Consider the following 18,424-nt stretch of genomic DNA (forward strand, 5'->3'; position numbering starts at 1 on the left):
TGTAGAGGAGAAAGTATTTTGTTCTTGTCTTTAAGACGTGCACTAGTGACCCACATTTCTGTGTGCAGAAGCACTCAGGAATTCGTGTCAGAGGATCTTCCACAAAACCAACAAAAAAAAGAATGCTTCTTTACATTGTAAAATGATCTTTTTGTATTAGGGATTTCTTACTAAAATACAAGCAAACCCAGCAGAAGTTTAACACTCCTGCAACGCTTCACTTCAGTACTGCTAATTGGCAGCTTGGCTCAGCAATGGATAAACTGTTAAGAACTATTCTTATTACATGTCTTGGATATAAAATTTGAGTACTATCATCTTTTCATTAGCAATGTCCCATCTATGGGAATAAAGCAAAACAAACTGCTAGTAATCTGAGAGCTTTCTGAAAGAGCTTTTGTCACTCAGCTGACATGCAGGAAGGCTGTAATGAAAACAAATACTGTTACCATATTAAGAAAATGAGAGAGTTACTTCTCCTATTTCCTTTCCATTTGTAAAGTTTCCAGTTTCTTCCAGCATAGTCTTTATTCTGTCAAGTTTTTTTCACCTTGTCCCTTTAAGGGAACTACACTGACTGCCTTTCCTGAGTCCTTCGAGAGCTCTTTATCCTATTTACATTTAGAGACCAGTGTCTAGAAGGACACTGTAACAGAGAACCAAAAGGAAATCCTGCTAAAGCTGAGCACAAGGGCAGTTTCAGAGCTGCTGCTAGAAAACAAACTGGCTGATAATACAACAGACACTACTGGATGCCTCTCCAGGAGATCAGAGATTACAACCACAGATGAGGCAAAATTAACGGTAAAGAAGTGCATATAACCGCATTAAAAGTTCAATATGCAAAAGCCTGTTTTGTGTGAACCTCTGTAAAACTCAGAGCAAAAGGGAGTCACCCAACACCTGTGTTACTATTCTAGAAAGCTGCTTATTGCAGCCTTACACAAATATACTGCTTTCAAAACATTAATCTATAGAAAGCTCTTAAACAGCATCAGAGACAGTTTTATTTTCTTGCTTTTTACCTTCTCACTTTTCACTATTTTATAGAACATGATTACCAGACACCTTGATTTGGGATGGAAAGAAATAAGGTATCTGAGTAATGTTCAAGTGCTACAACAAAGGTGATTTAGAAGATCCGTATTATGTGGCCATACTGAATGTTACAAAATGAGCATGACAACTCTACAGGTGCACAAATGAACAAACAAGAACCATGCCCAATACTCACGCCCAGAGTGGTGTTCTGTCTGTTGTAGCCTGCGAAGTGCAAAACACTTTCTGTAGCCATGGCCAGCCCTGTGTGCTGGGACAAGCCCGACACCCAGTTCTGATGCTTGTTTAGGTACTCCTGACAAACAAAGAGGAAGAAGTGTTGGAAAACACCTGTTTTTCAAAACAAGGCAGCTCATAAGCAAATGTTGCATCAGCACAAACTACCAGAAACTTAATTACACACATACCTGACAACAAACAGGCTGTCTCTACTCATCCCTGTAAGGCATTGTTTCCCTGGCAGTAAAAAACTCTGAATAGCCAAGAGTAAGACTCTATCCATTTTGGAACAATAAGGATCAGGTTATCAAGAGAGGTACTTGAAGACTGAGGTCTTCTTTAAAAACCAATCACTTCTGACAAAAAGAACCTTACAAAAGGAGTGCTTTAGACTCCATGGGGGAAGGGAATGTAATCAATTATCCTTTCTCATAAGGATAGAACCCCTTGAGGCTCCTTTTTTAGGGAAGGAAATCTAAAATTCAGGTAGATTTGCAGCGTCCAAGATCTTGAGCCTCCCTGGAAATTCTGTTATTTGCACCAGATTAGGCACCTTTAGACACAATACTAATCTAACCTGGACCACACAGCTTCTTCAACTACTCACCAAGGATTAACAGACACCTGCATTTATTACAGTGAGACACTTTAAGGTATTTTGTTTGTTTTATTAGCACATTGTTAATAGTCTTTTGTTAATATTTGCTTGCAGTCCTATAATTGCTTTTCACTGAACTCTCACATGAGTGTTTACTACACTCATGCCCAAATTAAGTCTGTAGATTATAGTGGTCTCATATAGTAGCAGTGTTTCTCCACATTTAAAAGAACCACAATGACAGAAGAAAACACCCTCCCAAGAGGGAAACAAGAAACAAGTTTTACATCCTAATCAGCTGTTTCAGTCCAGCTGGTATCTTCAGCTAATGCACCAGCATTAAACTTTGCTAGGCAGATGATTCTGTTACACCAAATTCTGACTTCTGAAGTAAAGCCAGGATAATCAACTGTTCACAAACGTGTTATTTTCAGATTACTTAGGTTTGGATTACATCAAAAGTCACATCAAACAAAAACATTTTAATTATCCTCTGCAACACTATAAAGGAAATTTTAAAGCAATAGGAAATTTAAAATTATGCCTGGATAGCCTGAGAAAATGAGAAACACCACAGAATGCTCATTTTGAAGATCAGCAAAACTCCCATGCTCACAGAAGCAGGCTCATTACCTGCAGATGAGATTTCGTAACAGAGGGCGCCCATTTCATTGCTTCTTGCAGAATCATCCCACAGCGTGCGGCAAAATCCTTGACTATACTCTAGAATGAGAGAGCATCAAGACAATCAGTGAAACACAGGACATTTTACAAGAGGCACTGGTTTTAATGGTGTAACAAGTAACGTGGGGAGTAGGTTGCAGTAACACGATCCAGTTCAAGTTTTCTGTTATAAACTACCCTTGACAAGCAAAGAACTGACTCCAGTACAATAATAAGATTCAGAAAGACAAATACCAAGTGTCGTATTTTATTGCAAAAAAAGGAACTAGGGAAGGATTCAAAAAAGACCATTTAGAATAGCTCACTAATTTATCTCCAAGACATAAAAATAATCAGGCATTATTCTGGTCTTTGATAAGCCAAGGAGGACCACTTACCTCTCTGGCTTCATGTGTGTCAGGGACAGTTATTCTATATGGAGCATCAGGAATGTCATAGTATGGTTGGTCCTTGTGAATGTCCTAAACAAAAGCATTTATCAACTCTCAGTAAGATAAAATTCATCACTTCAAGTGAACACTACAGGAAGCACTCTCCCCCAAGCAGGAAGCCTGACTTACCAAACGTTTTTGCTAATATTTGCTCTCAAAGTCAATTTGAACAGCTCTAACAAACTGCTTGTGTTGCAGTTTGGTTTCTAGTACAGGTCATTTTAAAAATCCAAAGCCCTCTTCAACATTTAGTACAAAAATAAAACTCTATGAAGCATTTCCATCTAAAAAATACTAATATGCAATAAATTCAAGGTACATGGATAAACATGCACAGACTGGAATCACAGCTGATTCTATGATTATAATCTGACAACCATAATTCATAAATAAAAAGTAAAAAAATCAGAAAAACACCACCGATTTTTTATTTCGAATGAAACAGTTCAACAATTACAACCCAGAACTGGTAACCCTGTTTTATTCTTGATGCTAAACTTGACCTTATGAACCACATCTGACAACTTTCTAGCACTAGCTTCACTACCTATGAAATAGAGTTGAAAATGCACTTCCTCACAGAATTTTAAATAAAAATTTTAACTATCTTCATAATAAAAGAAAACCAAAATAAGAACTCAATAACTATCAAATAAATGCAAAACAAACAAGTCAGTTCTATGAAAGAAAAAGGAACTTACTGCACTAAGAGACAGTGACAGTGTCTGCAGAATATCTAGCATAGTCTTCAACACAGTTCCACTCCACAGCAAGTGAGGAAATCTAGAGCAAGACAGGATTCAGAAACTCAATAATCATGAAGAGCTGAGGAAGGAAATTACTTTATTAAGCAATATAGCTGCTGAAAGAGCTATATACATCTGTAGGTGAGTTTGTACAGAAGTCTCAAAGCTTGCCATTGCTCACAACAGCCTCGTTCAATATAGAGTGAAAATCTCTCTAAGAGCTATCTCATAGTTGAGATTGCATTTATTTCATGGGCAATTTGCTTTACTCCATCTGTGGCAATACTAAGCAGACACGGACATTTAAGCAGGGGTTTTAGAGCCCAAGTTAAAAATACTATTGAATGTTAGTTTTCAAGGAGATGCTTCAGCAGATGTACCAGCCACGAAATCCATTTGACTGTCTTCATCAACTACATAAGTAATCAGTGATCTGTCAATGTGAAAAGGGAACAGGGAAATGAAATCTATACTCACTTGTCTACCAGACCAGATAAGTATTTGTCTGCAACTCTCCTGATCCTTTTGTGAATGTGGTTAAAATTCACCAGCAAGAACTGAGCATGTCTCTCCAGCTCTTCTTCGTTCTCCTTAGTTTTAGGCTAAAAAGCATGCCAAAGAGAAGCATGAAGCTTTTCAGGTAAAAAACCCAAGCATACTTTCATAAACTAAATGAGAACATTCACACAAATTCAAAATTTTAGTTTCCATGTAACCTACTTTATCAGCCATCATTGTCAGGAATGCTTCAAACACCTTATCAGCAACAGCTATCACACACTGCATCATGCCTGAGGAATTGAGAGAGGTGACAGGTTTGATTATCAGAATTACATTTGCTTTAATAAACCACGCTTAGCAGCTATAAAGCTTTTATGTTTACTCAGCCAACATAGAACCAAGCTGTTTCAAAACAAAACTAGTGCTCTTGGCAAGAACAAAGCAACAGCAGCCTAGTGAATATGAATCATTTTGTTATGTCATTGCTTTATTTGTTTTAGTTTTGCATGTCTGGAGATAATTTCCAAGTATCTCAAGCTGCAAGACAACCTGGAGAGGTAATCTTACCAGATTTGTCTTTTTGAATTGCTTTATCCTCAAAATAGCAGAACATAACTTGGAAGCGATCTTGGTCAGTTGAACGCAACACCCTACAAAAAGAAGAGTTTTGTGGCTAGGACTGTTTCGGCATTTGCTGAATTTGCGTATGATGGAAGTATCACATTCGCAGGAATACACTTTTAAAGGAAAAAAAACACCAACAAAAAAAAAAAAACACAACAAAACCCCCACCCAAGCCCCAACAAACAGCCTGTGAATTCAGTATGTCTGACCAGCACAACCTAACACACAGTACTGAGGGGAGAAACGTACACTACCAATAAGATCCCAGCTCCTGCATTACACTGATCCCGCAGAACAGGCAACTGTTCTTCAGAGGTGCAAGCACGAGAGTCTGCGCAGAGCAGACGTTACACTTGCAACACGTTCCTCTGAAGAACTCATTTGTCCATCTTCTGTTAGTTCCTATACAGAGGAGATTCTGTTTTTCAAGCCTTCCTATATTATCCCATCCTTTTTAAATACCTCAAAGGCATTTTTGCATAGATGAATTCCCAGTCTTGGGATTTTGAACCAAAATACTGATTCTCATTTGTCTTAGTGTCTGGCAATTCTGACTTGAATATACATAGCTGTTTTTTTTTTGTTGGCTGGTTTGGTTTTGGGCTGGTTTTTTTTAATTCATCAGTGGAAAAAGCATATCCATACCTCATATACTCTAGGCGGTAGACAGAAAGAAGATAGGTAGACATGGCAAAGTCTAACTTATTGATCAGCGCTGACACTTCTGGAGGGGGATCCAACAGATTTATTATGGTACTCCGCAACTCATTTAATTCAGCCTAGAGATGAATACAAGAAGTTATCTGAAGTGGAAGTACTGTATTAGTCAGGATTCTTCGAATACAGAATTAAACAGAAATAAACACTGGAGTTGAGCTCCCTGCTGAAATAACTGCTAGTTTCCATGCAGTCATACCAATGAACAAATACAATTCCTACACTGAAGGAATGTAAGGTTGATCAACATCAATACTGTCCAGTTTCTGAAACTTCATGGCTCTGTTATGTTACTCTTTGATGTCACAGAACTAGAGTATCCAGGCACAAGGCAGATTTCTGTATTATTTGGGAGCCAGACAAAGACATGTCATCAGCTAGAACTCTTCTACCCACTTTACTGCTACCACAAATAATCCTCTGACAAGATGTATCATGCAAACACTAGAGTGAAAAAAAATATACCAGGACCAAACCAGAGCATAAAAAGCGAAAAAGTTCACTTAATATTTCTCTGAAAGACTGAATACGTTGCTTCCTTCCGAAGCTTGCTGATTTCTTTTAAACAGTGCAAATTTTGACTGTCTGATACAAAACTGATGTAAAATTATTAAAAGGCTTCCATCTCTACAAAGACTCGGTTTCTACACCTAATCAAAACAGGGTAGCTACCACTCTAAACACTTGTATTAACAGTCAGTGAAACTAAACCCAAGCCAGTTACACGTACACTGCTGTCATAAGAGTAAAAAAAAAAGCTGTTTTCCACTAATAGAAGGCATGCTGAAGGGGTAGTGTGCAATTTCAGTATATCATGGTTACCACATCGTTCAACATTGACAGACACTATGAAGGAGATAATAGAAGAAATTAATTCTTACAGAAGTTACAGTGTCATTCTTCATGGCAGAATTGTACTGAAGAACAGATCGAAGTGGTTCTTTGCTGGGAAACGTGAGTAATGGAGACTTGGTGGCAATTTCACATACACCTTCATACCATTCTTCTGGCCAAAGACCTGAAGCAAAAGTATAAAGAGAAAGGTGGGGTAAGGGAGAAGAATAACATTGAGACCCACACAATCAACCAGCACTATCAAGTTTGGCACTACTTTTGGTCATTTTTTCATGCACTTAAGTACAAACACTCAATACACGTGATCCATGTTCCAGTGATAATAAACATATTTAGATAATTCCAAGTCAAGTTTCTCACTGGACAAGAAGTTTCTACTTGATTACCATTGTACCCTATGTGTCCAGTGCTCCATTTCATACTTAACTAAGGCTATTAACCTGTGGAAATAAATGAAGCACAAGCTGTACTGTGCTGAATCTCATAGCAAACCACCAGAGATGTAAAGAAATCCAGTCAGAGAAGTGCCACGTTAGCTGTTCAGTTTTTAGTGTCATTGTGCCTGTAGTTTTTCTTCAGCCTACTGTGACTGGTTTGCACAGAGTTAGATGCATACTTGTCAGGAGTTTAACTGTGAGGAGCAATGTTCTCTTAGAATTTACACTACCTGATCCTTCCACAGCAAATCCCATCAGCACTGAGTACAACCAGAAGTCACGGAACAGCTTTTGCAGCCTGGGTTTGGCCTCTTTGATGGGTGGCAAGCGTCTGGTGAGCTACCAAAGAAACAAAAATTAACATCAGAGAAGGGTGGGAGCTATAATAACTTAATTTCACTCTAAGGAATCAATTCATGCACCTTCGATTTACAAAGGTAATATTCTTTGGCACCTATGAAAAACAGTATTATAATGCTATTGTTATACTGAAGAAAGTTAAATCTTGTTACAATTATCTGAAATATTAACTTTTGAGATTGTTTTACACAGGAATAATACCATGCTGACACAGTAACCTCTGAGGAGAATACATAATATTAGTGTACTATCAACTGCAGAGATAAAGAGGCCACATGATCCTTTAAACTGTGTTGGAGACAATGCCATGCAGCTCTGCCTAAGTGCAAAGGAACTCAAACCTAAATAAATATTAGTCAAACATACTTCTGGTTGCTATTGTTTATTGGCTTTGTGGAAATACATTGAGGCACCAATTGGGGATCTTTTATTGTCTGCACCCACGCACACAATGACATCAGTTCTGAAGAATTTACTATCTAAACAAGCAAGTAAAAGAGCATTATTTTCAACACTTTTTCCTTAAAACTCTGATACTTTTTGCACAAACAGCTGCTTCCACTGCAGGAGCACAGCCTTCCCTCCCAGCCAACACGATATGCAATTTCAGATAAATTTATGTAACAAACATCATGGTGTGTTATCCTAAAAAGTATCAGAAGTCCAAGCAGTGTTTAAAAAGTAAGAATAGCTCACTGAACAGCAAGCTTTATTCAATACGACTGTGTATTATTACTGTGAACTTTATTAAGAAAATGTTAGATTCTAGTCTAGCTTAAAAAGTTTTCTCCCAATGTACACTAATTCCCTTGGGGTATGAAAGCCAGAAGTATTTCAGCCAGCAGTATTTCAATGAAACCTTACATAAAGCCAACTTTGGGCGTATTTATAAATCATGAGGCAGATTGTTCATTTAAAAAGAAAAACATGAATAAATCCCTTTAATCCCTTTAAAAGCTGGTGAATGGCACCATGGAAAAAAGTTGCTTGTGCAACACAAATGTTTGCATCACTGTAGCACTGACTGAAGAAGCCTGACCATCACAACCAGAGGCCTCGTCCGTTTTTGCACTAAGATGCCCCCCCCCCATTTCAGCACAAAATAGCAGTGACATGGCTTTTACTGGTCAGCAACAGTCAAGTTTATGTGTGTGCTTGACTTTGAAACCTTACATACACGACAAGTTTTGCTCAAAGATCTTCCTCAAAAGTGAACAAGTACCTGCAAAGCCATAAAAGTAGTTCAACAAGCAACATACAATTCAGCAGAGATCACTAGGCAAGGGAGGGATTTTGGCTGACGAAGTAAGTTTAGCAGTGTTTGGTTTAGAGAATGTTTACTTTGGGAGATACACAAAAAACTAGCGTCAAAGTTCAGCTTTAAACCCTGCCATTCCTCTTACTTGAGCTATTCAACACATCCTTCCCGTACAGTGGCTTAAAGGTAAGCTTCATTTTCATCTGCTGTTATTTTAGCTAGATCTGACCAAAGACACGTATACTGCAGAGCGGAGGCGAGCTTTGACTATCATAGTGCAGCTAAGCAGGAACTGAACTTTGGTGAAGACGAGAATGCAAAGTTGGGAACTACAGAAAGCAAATTCCTCCATGCCAAAAGCAGAAAGCATTTAGCAGTGGTTACTGGACCGAGCACCTCAGCCCTAAGGGCCTGACTCCTGGGGGCGGGGAAAGAAAAAGTCATGAATTTGTGAAGAAACAGTAAGAAAAAGGCTGACTTGAGTCATTTCACAGGGTAAAACCATTTAAAGAGCACCTTCTATGGATCCTTCAGGGCTGGAAAACAATGTGATTTTGTTAATATGGGATAATCCCCTTAAATTGTTTCAGGATTTCAGGCAAATGAGTCTGGGGGGAGAATCTTAAATATTCACCTGTTAGCTCAGTTACTTCAGTCCTGCTACAACGTGCTTGAAAATGTTTTCTTTCAAGCACTGGGTTTACTCCCTGAGGTACAGGTATGTATACCTATTTATTTCACTTCTATAGAACAGCTCTTTGGACTATTTCCTAATTTAAAAAGCATTTTAATCAACACCTTGTAAGATTTTTGTTTCATTTCTATTCAACGTTTTGCTCTAATTTATATTGTAAATAACTGCCTTTTTATTCCAAAAAGTACTATTAACAGAAATTTATAAAGTCTTATTTTCTAAAGAAGTTTGAGCAGAAGCCAAGTCCCTGGTATTTCAGTTTCAGATGATACAGAGTTACTGAATACTGACATTTTGGTCTTTATTTGACTGTCACAGAAAGGAATTACACTTTTCATATCTTTTTAAGATCACTGTTATTACTGCAACCCAATATTATAGTGAAAAGTCTCTCAGACCCACTTCTTGGAACAGTGCTTTACAGCTGAGTAAGATCGATTCATTCTCTTCAAACTACAAATATCTAAGATAATTCTTGATTTTAAAACTATCTTTAAAAATGTAATGGTCCAATACTCAGTAGATAAAAAAAGAGATTAACTTTTCCTTTAATGGAGGTTCTACTTAAATACATTCTCAGGTGAGGTTAGAAATTTGCCATTGGGATAACACCAAATGTAGAGAAACAAAGCTCTGATTAGGAACCTACACAGACTTCACAGAATGAAGCAAGCAGAGAGCACTACGTGCTGCGCAGTGCTACAGAAAAGCAAACTGACACAAAACAGAATAAAAAAATCAGAATCAAGCCAATTTCTCATAAAAGCAGCAGATGAGTGCACACAGCTGCAGAAAGCATGCACAGACACCGAGTTTACACATCCGAATTACACCATGAGTAGGCCAGGATACATGTTATGCCTTAACGTTTCCCACAGAGCAGTCCTACTAACGGTGTTTAGTGCAAATACCCATCTTGCTCCAGGTTTGGTGTTACTTCCCTAGATCTCCCTTATTCTAGCAAATTTTAGCCTTGCTCTTCCAAAAGTACTCCCATAAAACTCCAATTTTTGTTGTAGCTACAGGATGTCTGTTTTTCTAACTCTTCAGGACATCTCAGCCTTCTGGTATGCTCCTGTGGTGGATGCCTAGTCCCTCCTATCAAGCTGGAATCTTCAAACTTAATGTCGTATTCTTAGCATACACTAGTAACACAGTAAATATTTCAAGTGTTATGGGGTTATAAATAAAGAGTCCCACATATTTTAGGTAATGAGTTTGTTACTGCTGAAACATGCCCATAACAACTACTTGTATGGGAGGAGGTCAACCAATTCTTTGGCAGGATGGAGGCATCATGTAAGCAAAACTGCTTTTACTGATTGATCTGTAAGTAAAACAGATTTAACCACCTATTTAGATCTGTTCCATTAAAAAAATGCTGTCAAATAAGGTAACTATAGACCCACTGCTGACAGAGCTCAGCAGGGAACTAAAGTTAGGCAATAGGTAACTAAAACTCAATTACCCTCTGCTCTCTCAACTGTTACGTTGTCTTCCAGGTTTTGATCTGTCAGAATGAAGTTTCTATTTCATTTGCTTGCCCTTGCTCTTGTCATAACCTCCACATTTGGTGGAGTCAAGGACTTCACTCAGCATTTTGAAAGCCTTAAAGATGCACAGCCACATGAAAATGGCACCTATGATATGCCAAATTTACCATTGGAGTTCCACAGAGAAAACACTATCACTAATGACTTGATTCCTGAAGAGGAGGAGGAAGAGGACTACCTAGATCTTGACAAGATACTGGGTGAAGACGACTACAGTGACATTATTGATGCTGCCCCATACATAGTTTCTGAAATTCAGCAAGGAAATATACTTGAACTATTCCAAGGCAAAACCAGAATCCAGCGCCTCAATATCCTCAACGCAAACTTTGGCTTCAACCTTTACCGCAGCGTGGCAGAAAAGACCAACTCTTCAGATAATATTCTCATGGCTCCTGTTGGTATTTCCACTGCAATGGCTATGATTTCTCTGGGTCTGAAGGGTAAAACTCAGCAGGAAGTATTATCTGTCCTTGGCTTTCAGGACTTCATTAATGCCAGCACCAAATACGAGCTCATGACCGTTCATAACCTCTTCCGCAAGCTCACTCATCGGCTCTTCAGGCGCAACTTTGGTTACACACTGAGGTCTGTCAATGATCTTTATATTCAGAAGGACTTTTCTATTCTGAATGACTTCAGAAACAATACAAAAACATACTACTTTGCTGATGCTCAACCAGCTGATTTTTCAGATCCCAGCTTCATAACTAAAACCAATGAACGCATCTTGAAGCTGACCAAAGGATTAATAAAAGAAGCTCTTGTGAATGTAAACCCTACAACATTGATGATGATTCTTAACTGTCTCTACTTTAAAGGTAAGAATCTGCTATCTCAATCTTAGCAATGGATTTTCTCAGTTTGCAATTCACTGCATACTTCGGTAGAAATCCCAATCTGAACTTAAATCTAGACTACACTTCAAAGAAGCCTACCGATTCCCTCATTAAAAAGAATCTCTATTATTAGCCCACTTTTACAGTTTTCTGTAGGACACTGATGTTCCAGTCACACCCTGAAGTTAGTGGGTATTGTACAAGTACAGCAAATGCTTATCACAGCCAAAAATCTTACAGACTGTGAGACTAAAAAACAACATATGAATGCAGAATAACCTCAGAAATCATAAGCTTTGTAGGAGTCTCAGGCAGTGATGTATTAATTCATGTGCAAGTTATTAGTCACATTCAGTCCTTCTTCAAGTTATTGGCTTCACTGAAATGGTACAGTTTGATTTCAGTTAAAACATTTAACATTTCCAAAATATTCAAGATTCATAGGAATGACCATGAAAAATTTCAGCTTCAAGTATGGGGTTTTTTCATATAATCAGATCACGATCCCTGTCAACAAGCCTGCACAGGGGACTGAGGAGTATAACCAAAACAGTGTTCTCCTACAGCTAAAACCAAACACATTCACTACTCAGAATAATTCAGCATAAACTGTCTGCTGATATGGGCTCCTACATGTATCCCTGAACAGCTTGAAGTAAATACATTCTTACTATACACCCTTATTTTCTATTTCTGTACGTTTAAACTAAGGGTCTGTGGTGAAATTTTCAACACTGCTCTTCTGTCTCAGGTTGAAAGTCTGTGAATCTTTCAATAATGGTATTTTAAAATGGTATTAAATGAGCCAGGGGTGGGAGGTGCCAATGCAACAGGAACTGAGGAAGAAGAGGAAATTCTCTTACTGACTAAGACAATAATCAGATCAAAGTGACTTAAAACACTGGTAAAGGACAGATTAGCACAAAAGGATAACAGTGTTTGGGAGTACAACATACTCCTTTCCACAGATTATGAAGGAGTTTCTTTTTGTCAATTACATCCCGCTTCCAGGAAACAAATGCTCAAGGGCTGTCTTACACCTTCACAGGATTTCATTATAGGAATACCATTCCTCTAAGCTAATGAAACATACCATTTCCCACTCACTTGCAAGGTGTTACTTCCTCGAATAATGCCACTTGTCTCTTTAAAAGATTTGAAGCAGTTATTAGCATAAGAACCAAATATTCCTCTGGTTTGAAGTACCATCCAAAAGGGACTTATTTATATCCTTAAGTACACCTCTGATGATTATATCTTACTAAATACATGGCTGTACTGTCCATTAGACCATCCTAAGAAAAGAATAATGCAAAGTGAAATGCAAATAATTTTTTTCATGATTTGGTAAAATTTAAAATACATTTTTGCTTTAGTCTGAAATTATTAAATACTTCTGCTATCTCAAAACCACAAAAACTCCACCAAAACTGAATAGTTTTAGTACTGGAACTCTTGAGTCACCAAGATCAGAAAGACTTTTGGCTTTTTCTTCTGCTCATGGAGTCCAAATTGCCTTGGTGGTGTCTGCTGAAGACTGTAATTTCCAAACCTCAAAACCAAAAAGATCTATTCTTTATTTCTGTCTCTCATTCTTTAATGAGTGACAGCCTCTTGGTAATTCTGAGTAGAACTAAACTTTTTAAAAGCAAGTTCTGCTCCTGGGATTCCCAGTTTCCCCACTGGTCCTCCTAGACATGCTAGCTTTTTCCTCACATCTTTCCATTTACAATATTAACACTGATTGCACCATTGCAGACAAGCTCTGTTAAACTCTCAGAGCTAAGAAACCTATGAGTATTCTCAGATACACAGAGATGCTCAGTACAAGTGATGCTTGTGCTGAATAACTGTAATTGAGTAATGGGATACCTGCCAACCACCATGAAGCCTCAAGCTCCTCTTACATTAAATACCATCAAGAAACTATTGGAAACCATTCACATTGGTAAGCAGCAAGTTTAATCTTGTCTGTGTCAAATCTACCTCCAGCTGAGACCTACCCTCCATTCAGCAGAGATCTGAACAATCATTTATGAGATCCCTATCAAGTAGGAGCCGGGTATTTTAGCCAAGATAGATCACAGCAGCTTTTGAGAACTGACAGATTCTGACAGGTCCAAAATGACTTTTCTGAGATTCTAGTCATGAACACAAGAGAGAATTCAATCAGTGGAGACAACATTTGCCACTGCAGGTGGGTCCCAAAGACATCTTGGTGGAAGATTCAAAACAAGAAGTCATGAAAGTCAGAGAGTGCCATGTGGTTTCAGAAGACCCCAGAAGGCCACAAGCCTCCCCCTGGAGAACAGTGTTTTACCACAAGACAAAAACATGCTTGCAAAGCTGAACCCAAGAAAAAAGTTCCCCAGCTCCTCTCTTCTGCTAGGAAGAGCTGACAAAAGTCTCTGATTCCTCAGGTGCTGACAGTGCTGCTGAAGCTGCCCTGGCCCACAGCAGCTTGAGTCCTGTGACTGTGAATTCTGTTCCCTGAAGCACAGCAATATGCGATACTGGCTTTTCCTGAAGTGAGACAATTTGTTTGGGAACAGCATAATCCATTTTACATCCCCTTCCCTTCAGCATATTAACCACAGTCTGATCATTTCTCAAACGGCTCCCTATCAGCTCAACATATGAAGAAACTATTAGAATTAAAGTTGGACTAAAGGCTTTTTCTGTTACTTCGATTTGGCAAAGTCAGATTACAGACCTCAAAATTACTTGCAACTGTTTAACAACAAGGTTACCAATCAAGGTTAAATCCGTAGTCTCTCCACACAGTTGCAGCCACATTCCCCATGTACTCATCTGCCAATGGTGACCTAAAATCCAGAGTTATAACAGGAAATATCAGGAACCTTATTTCCACTATAAAATTCTAGCTTTGTCTGCCCATGAAGGAAGAAATGTTCTTTCCAGAGCCATGGTTCTGAAGAAAGATCAGTAAGAATACTGCTTTAAGAGAGCACCTTCTTTACACAGTCAATAAATATCTGGGGTATCCAAAGAAACTTCACATAGAAAGCTTCAAACCTTGATGGACTCTCTGGTCGGCAAAATACAGTGAACTGCATTTTCTGGGCATAAACCTGTCAGATGAAAGGCTCCTGCAGACGTGTTGAAATCACATCGATCTGGGTCATTAAGAAACTCCTCAGGATGTGTTAAGACAGAAAGTTAATTGGCTTGAATGGACTAAGTCAAGGTAATGCCTTCAGCATCTCTTTTAAAACTTTATGCAAAACTAAACCAGCCATTACTTAGCTTGAGGTCCCAATACCGTGCTTCTGTGTGGGTTTCAAGTATCAGGTCTCTCAGAAAATACAGCTGTGCCGGTTATTCCACTAGGTGCAAGCGCTGCCAAGTGTCTTCCATCTGTTTAACCTTTGTAATGTCTAGGTTCCTCATAGCAAGACAATGGTACACACCAGCCTCTTCCAGATTTCCAGTTCGAGTAATTTTTGCTTTTATAATTCAAAGCACTCAAATCAGACAAATACTATGCTAAAAAAACCAGGAATTTTAAAATCACTTTAAAACTTGTCTTCTCAATTGAAATCAACAATCTCCTTCAGTAATTCCCAATGCACATGAATTAAAACTTAATGTAAGAATATTTTATTAAACAAGGATCTCGGGTATTTTTATCTGCCTTCTGCCCTGTATTAACAGGAACCTGGGAGAATAAGTTTCCAGTGGAAATGACTATGAAGAGGAGCTTCCGACTGAATGAGAAGCAAACAATAAAAGTCCCTATGATGCAGACTAAAGGGAACTTCCTAGCTGCTGCAGATCCTGAGTTAGACTGCGGCGTGATCCAGCTCCCTTTCGTGGGGAACATCAGCATGCTGATTGTACTTCCACACAAACTTTCAGGCATGAAAGCCCTAGAAAAGCAGATAACACCTCAAGTGGTGGAAAAATGGCAGAAGAGCATGACAAACAGGTATCTGCTGAAAAGTACATCTTGTTAAAGCCTTAGTGTATTTTCTTGATGAGATTGACAAGGGTAAGTAAAGAGCATAGAAGATAACATGATATTGTGATTAAAAACACTTAACCTAAATAAATCCCCCCAAAAGATGGATTTACTGAATTACAAATTCGGACCAGCAATCAGTCAGGATTTAAATGCTGTCAAGAAGTCAACAATGACTGAGATGGAAAATTCCAACAGAGTTCCAAAATTGTTTCTATTAAGAATTTAATGTTGCAGATTTAAAGAAAAAACTCTTACTGATGAAGTTTACAATGAGGAGGGAAACCAGGAGCACAATAATAACAGGTTATTTGTGCAGAATAATCGCCATCGTATGAAAAGCCGCCTATGCTCATTTCAGCACTATGCATTTCAACACATCTCTTGAGCAAAGGCACATGCTCAGTCATCAACCCCAGACATCACAATTATGGGAGAGAAAAAATTATACAGCCTCTCTTGTGCAAGGTGACAGACTGGGTGGTATCCGTCTTCAGACCTGACAGAAAGATCAAAAGGGCAGATTTGATGGGCTATTCAGGAAGCCAACTTAATTCTATTGTATACAATAAGTGACAAATCTCCGATTTAGTACTCCAGAAAATCTGACAGTTGGACGTTTATTAGAAGCATATCCAACCATGCACTGAACTGCTCAAAGCTGTGTACCTGTAAATCACTGCAAGTGAAACACCAAATTGACAAACTAACAGTTCTGGGAGGGGAATTATTTTTAAAATACACAGCTTGAAAGTAATGATTTCCAAGATTTGAAAGTAAAAGTAGATTGAGCAGTCCTGTCTATTCCTGTGTCCTGCTTGCTGAAGACAGCAAACAACCCAAACCACAACAGGTATCTAAAGCGAAGGAGTCATGCAAGTATCTTCTCAATGATTTTTCATTTTTGGTTTTATTTTTACTAGAACAAGAGAAGTGGTTCTGCCTAAATTTAAGCTGGAGAAGAGTTATAACTTGGTTGGTTATCTGAGATCCATGGGAATAGAAGACCTGTTTAATGACAAAGGCGACTACTCTGGTATATCGGATGAGAAAGTCACCATTGACCGGGTATTTACTCCTCTCCTCTTTTCATTTCCTTTCTGATTTAACTGTATCACCTGAAAACATGACAACAGTAAAAACAATTCACAGTAAGCTAAAATAGCTTTTTCTTTCCTCATCTTTCCTGGAAGACAGAGGAGGGATGTGGGTTTCTCTGTATGCACTTGTCTACTCTTACAGCGAGGTACATGTTTAACAAGATGTCAAAGGCACAAGAAGTGTTATGGCCAGTCAGGAACAGTCTTGTTCACAGACCAAAACCAAAGGATTGCTGCCATATAAGAGTTACCAGAAAGAGTGTCACAAGGGAGCCACATGCGTGACATGGAGCTGGGGGGGGGGGGGGAAGGCTGTGAGCAGATCATTTGAGAATACTTAAGAGATCCTCAATTTCATTTTTGTTTATTTATCCCCTTTTTTTTTGTTTGCTTTAACAGTTCAACCATCAAGGCACAATAACTGTGAATGAGGAAGGCACAGAGGCTGGAGCAATAACCAACGTTGGGTTCATGCCTCTTTCCACTCAGATTCGCTTCATTGTCGACCGCCCCTTTTTGTTTCTGATCTATGAACATCGTACCAGCTGCCTCCTGTTTATGGGCAGAGTTGTCAACCCAGCCCAATCCTAAAAGCAGAGAAGATCTCCAACACACTGTTACACCTGGGCTGTATAACTACATGTTAATATACCAGTACCATAAAGGAATTTTTATTGCCATGTTAGCTAATACAAAAGCCACTGGTATCAAAAGAAAATATATTATTTACAGGTAGTTTTATATGAATGGACTCATAGCAGTAGATAATTATGGTTAGTGCCATGTATTGAAACAAATGTACTAAAAAAAAATACCACAAAGTAACTTACATTTTGTGTTCTACAGTGTATAAAATGTAATCAATAAAACATTTAGACTATCTGGATTCTTGAGGTTTAGCTCTAAATTTGTGCTAGGATGTCTCCTTATAATAAATAGGTATAAGGAAATCCTGAATACCTGACCAGTCTCAGAAACCAAAACCTCTCCTGGGTATTTTACATTACCTAACTTCACCCTATACACAAAGCTTTTTAATATGGCAGCCAGTGACATATCAGTATTAGATGAAAGATGATGACAAACTGATATTGAATAGGAAGCTCAGATATTTGTCTCTACTGCCTCACATTGTGCTTCCTTGTAAGCCCACCATCTGGGGTACAATTTTCAGTACTGAAGGTTCACAATAGAAATCACTAGCGTCCATATACACATTTTATTGGTTTATCTATATGCAAAAAGAAAAGCATATTCATAAGATTAAATATTCATGCCCTACATTTAATTATTTTATCAGGAATTAAGTCAGCTGCAGCATCTGAAATATGGGGGTTTAAGACCTTAAGTAGCAGAAATTATTCAAGGGAAAGAGGTCAAGCAGAAAAGCAAATCAGCTACTGCTCAAAACTCATGATCTTCATACATTGTGCAAGAAAGTCAAATATTTGCTTCAACCACCATAATGTAACCATTAACTCTTGCTTCAGATTCTGGCACTATCTGACTCCATTTAAAGGTCACATTGGTTAAGAAAAATACAGTTATCACCAGCTATTCAGAACAGATATATCATCAATAAAAATTCCAAACAGGAAAGTGCTTCCATAACTTTTACAGTAAGTCTCTAACAAGCACTAATCTTTTCTCACTATGCAAGGAATTACATGCCAAACACTACTCAAAGAAATAGCCCCTGCAGAATTATTTAGCTTATGAATTTCTTGAATTCACAACTAGCAACAATTTAATAATCCTGAATCACCA

At 38.3% G+C, this 18,424-nt stretch overlaps 2 protein-coding genes across 4 annotated transcripts in view; one reads left to right on the forward strand and one right to left on the reverse strand.

Moving 5' to 3' along the window:
• Positions 1 to 18,424, reverse strand: part of PI4KA (phosphatidylinositol 4-kinase alpha) — a 56,829-nt gene that overhangs the window by 20,289 nt on the left and 18,116 nt on the right. For all 3 annotated transcript variants that reach the window (XM_057411370.1, XM_057411369.1, XM_057411371.1), the window contains 10 exons: positions 7,102 to 7,210; positions 6,461 to 6,597; positions 5,508 to 5,641; positions 4,806 to 4,888; positions 4,458 to 4,528; positions 4,215 to 4,339; positions 3,693 to 3,774; positions 2,938 to 3,021; positions 2,510 to 2,599; positions 1,235 to 1,354 (listed from right to left, as the gene is read on the reverse strand). In XM_057411370.1, the coding sequence (XP_057267353.1) occupies positions 1,235 to 1,354; positions 2,510 to 2,599; positions 2,938 to 3,021; positions 3,693 to 3,774; positions 4,215 to 4,339; positions 4,458 to 4,528; positions 4,806 to 4,888; positions 5,508 to 5,641; positions 6,461 to 6,597; positions 7,102 to 7,210 (1,035 nt within the window). The remainder of the gene's footprint in view (positions 1 to 1,234; positions 1,355 to 2,509; positions 2,600 to 2,937; positions 3,022 to 3,692; positions 3,775 to 4,214; positions 4,340 to 4,457; positions 4,529 to 4,805; positions 4,889 to 5,507; positions 5,642 to 6,460; positions 6,598 to 7,101; positions 7,211 to 18,424) is intronic.
• SERPIND1 (serpin family D member 1) lies at positions 8,562 to 17,377 on the forward strand. Its single transcript, XM_057411372.1, has 5 exons — positions 8,562 to 8,675; positions 10,686 to 11,557; positions 15,251 to 15,524; positions 16,481 to 16,625; positions 17,057 to 17,377. The coding sequence occupies exons 2-5, from the start codon at positions 10,702 to 10,704 to the stop codon at positions 17,246 to 17,248; spliced, it is 1,467 nt and encodes a 488-aa protein (XP_057267355.1). The 5' UTR covers positions 8,562 to 8,675; positions 10,686 to 10,701; the 3' UTR covers positions 17,249 to 17,377.

Source organism: Pezoporus wallicus, unplaced genomic scaffold (assembly GCF_028554395.1).
Source record: "Pezoporus wallicus isolate ANWC-B61680 ecotype Strahan unplaced genomic scaffold, APGP_CSIRO_Pwel_v1 contig_6401, whole genome shotgun sequence".
Taxonomy (NCBI): domain Eukaryota; kingdom Metazoa; phylum Chordata; class Aves; order Psittaciformes; family Psittacidae; genus Pezoporus; species Pezoporus wallicus.

Excerpts from the sequence above, each read along its gene's own strand:
- SERPIND1 (XM_057411372.1), top strand. The coding sequence starts at position 10,702 with ATGAAGTTTCTATTTCATTTGCTTGCCCTTGCTCTTGTCATAACCTCC. Across the intron at positions 11,558-15,250 it reads TAACTGTCTCTACTTTAAAG|GAACCTGGGAGAATAAGTTT; the intron begins GTAAGAATCTGC and ends CTGTATTAACAG. Across the intron at positions 16,626-17,056 it reads AGAAAGTCACCATTGACCGG|TTCAACCATCAAGGCACAAT; the intron begins GTATTTACTCCT and ends TTGCTTTAACAG.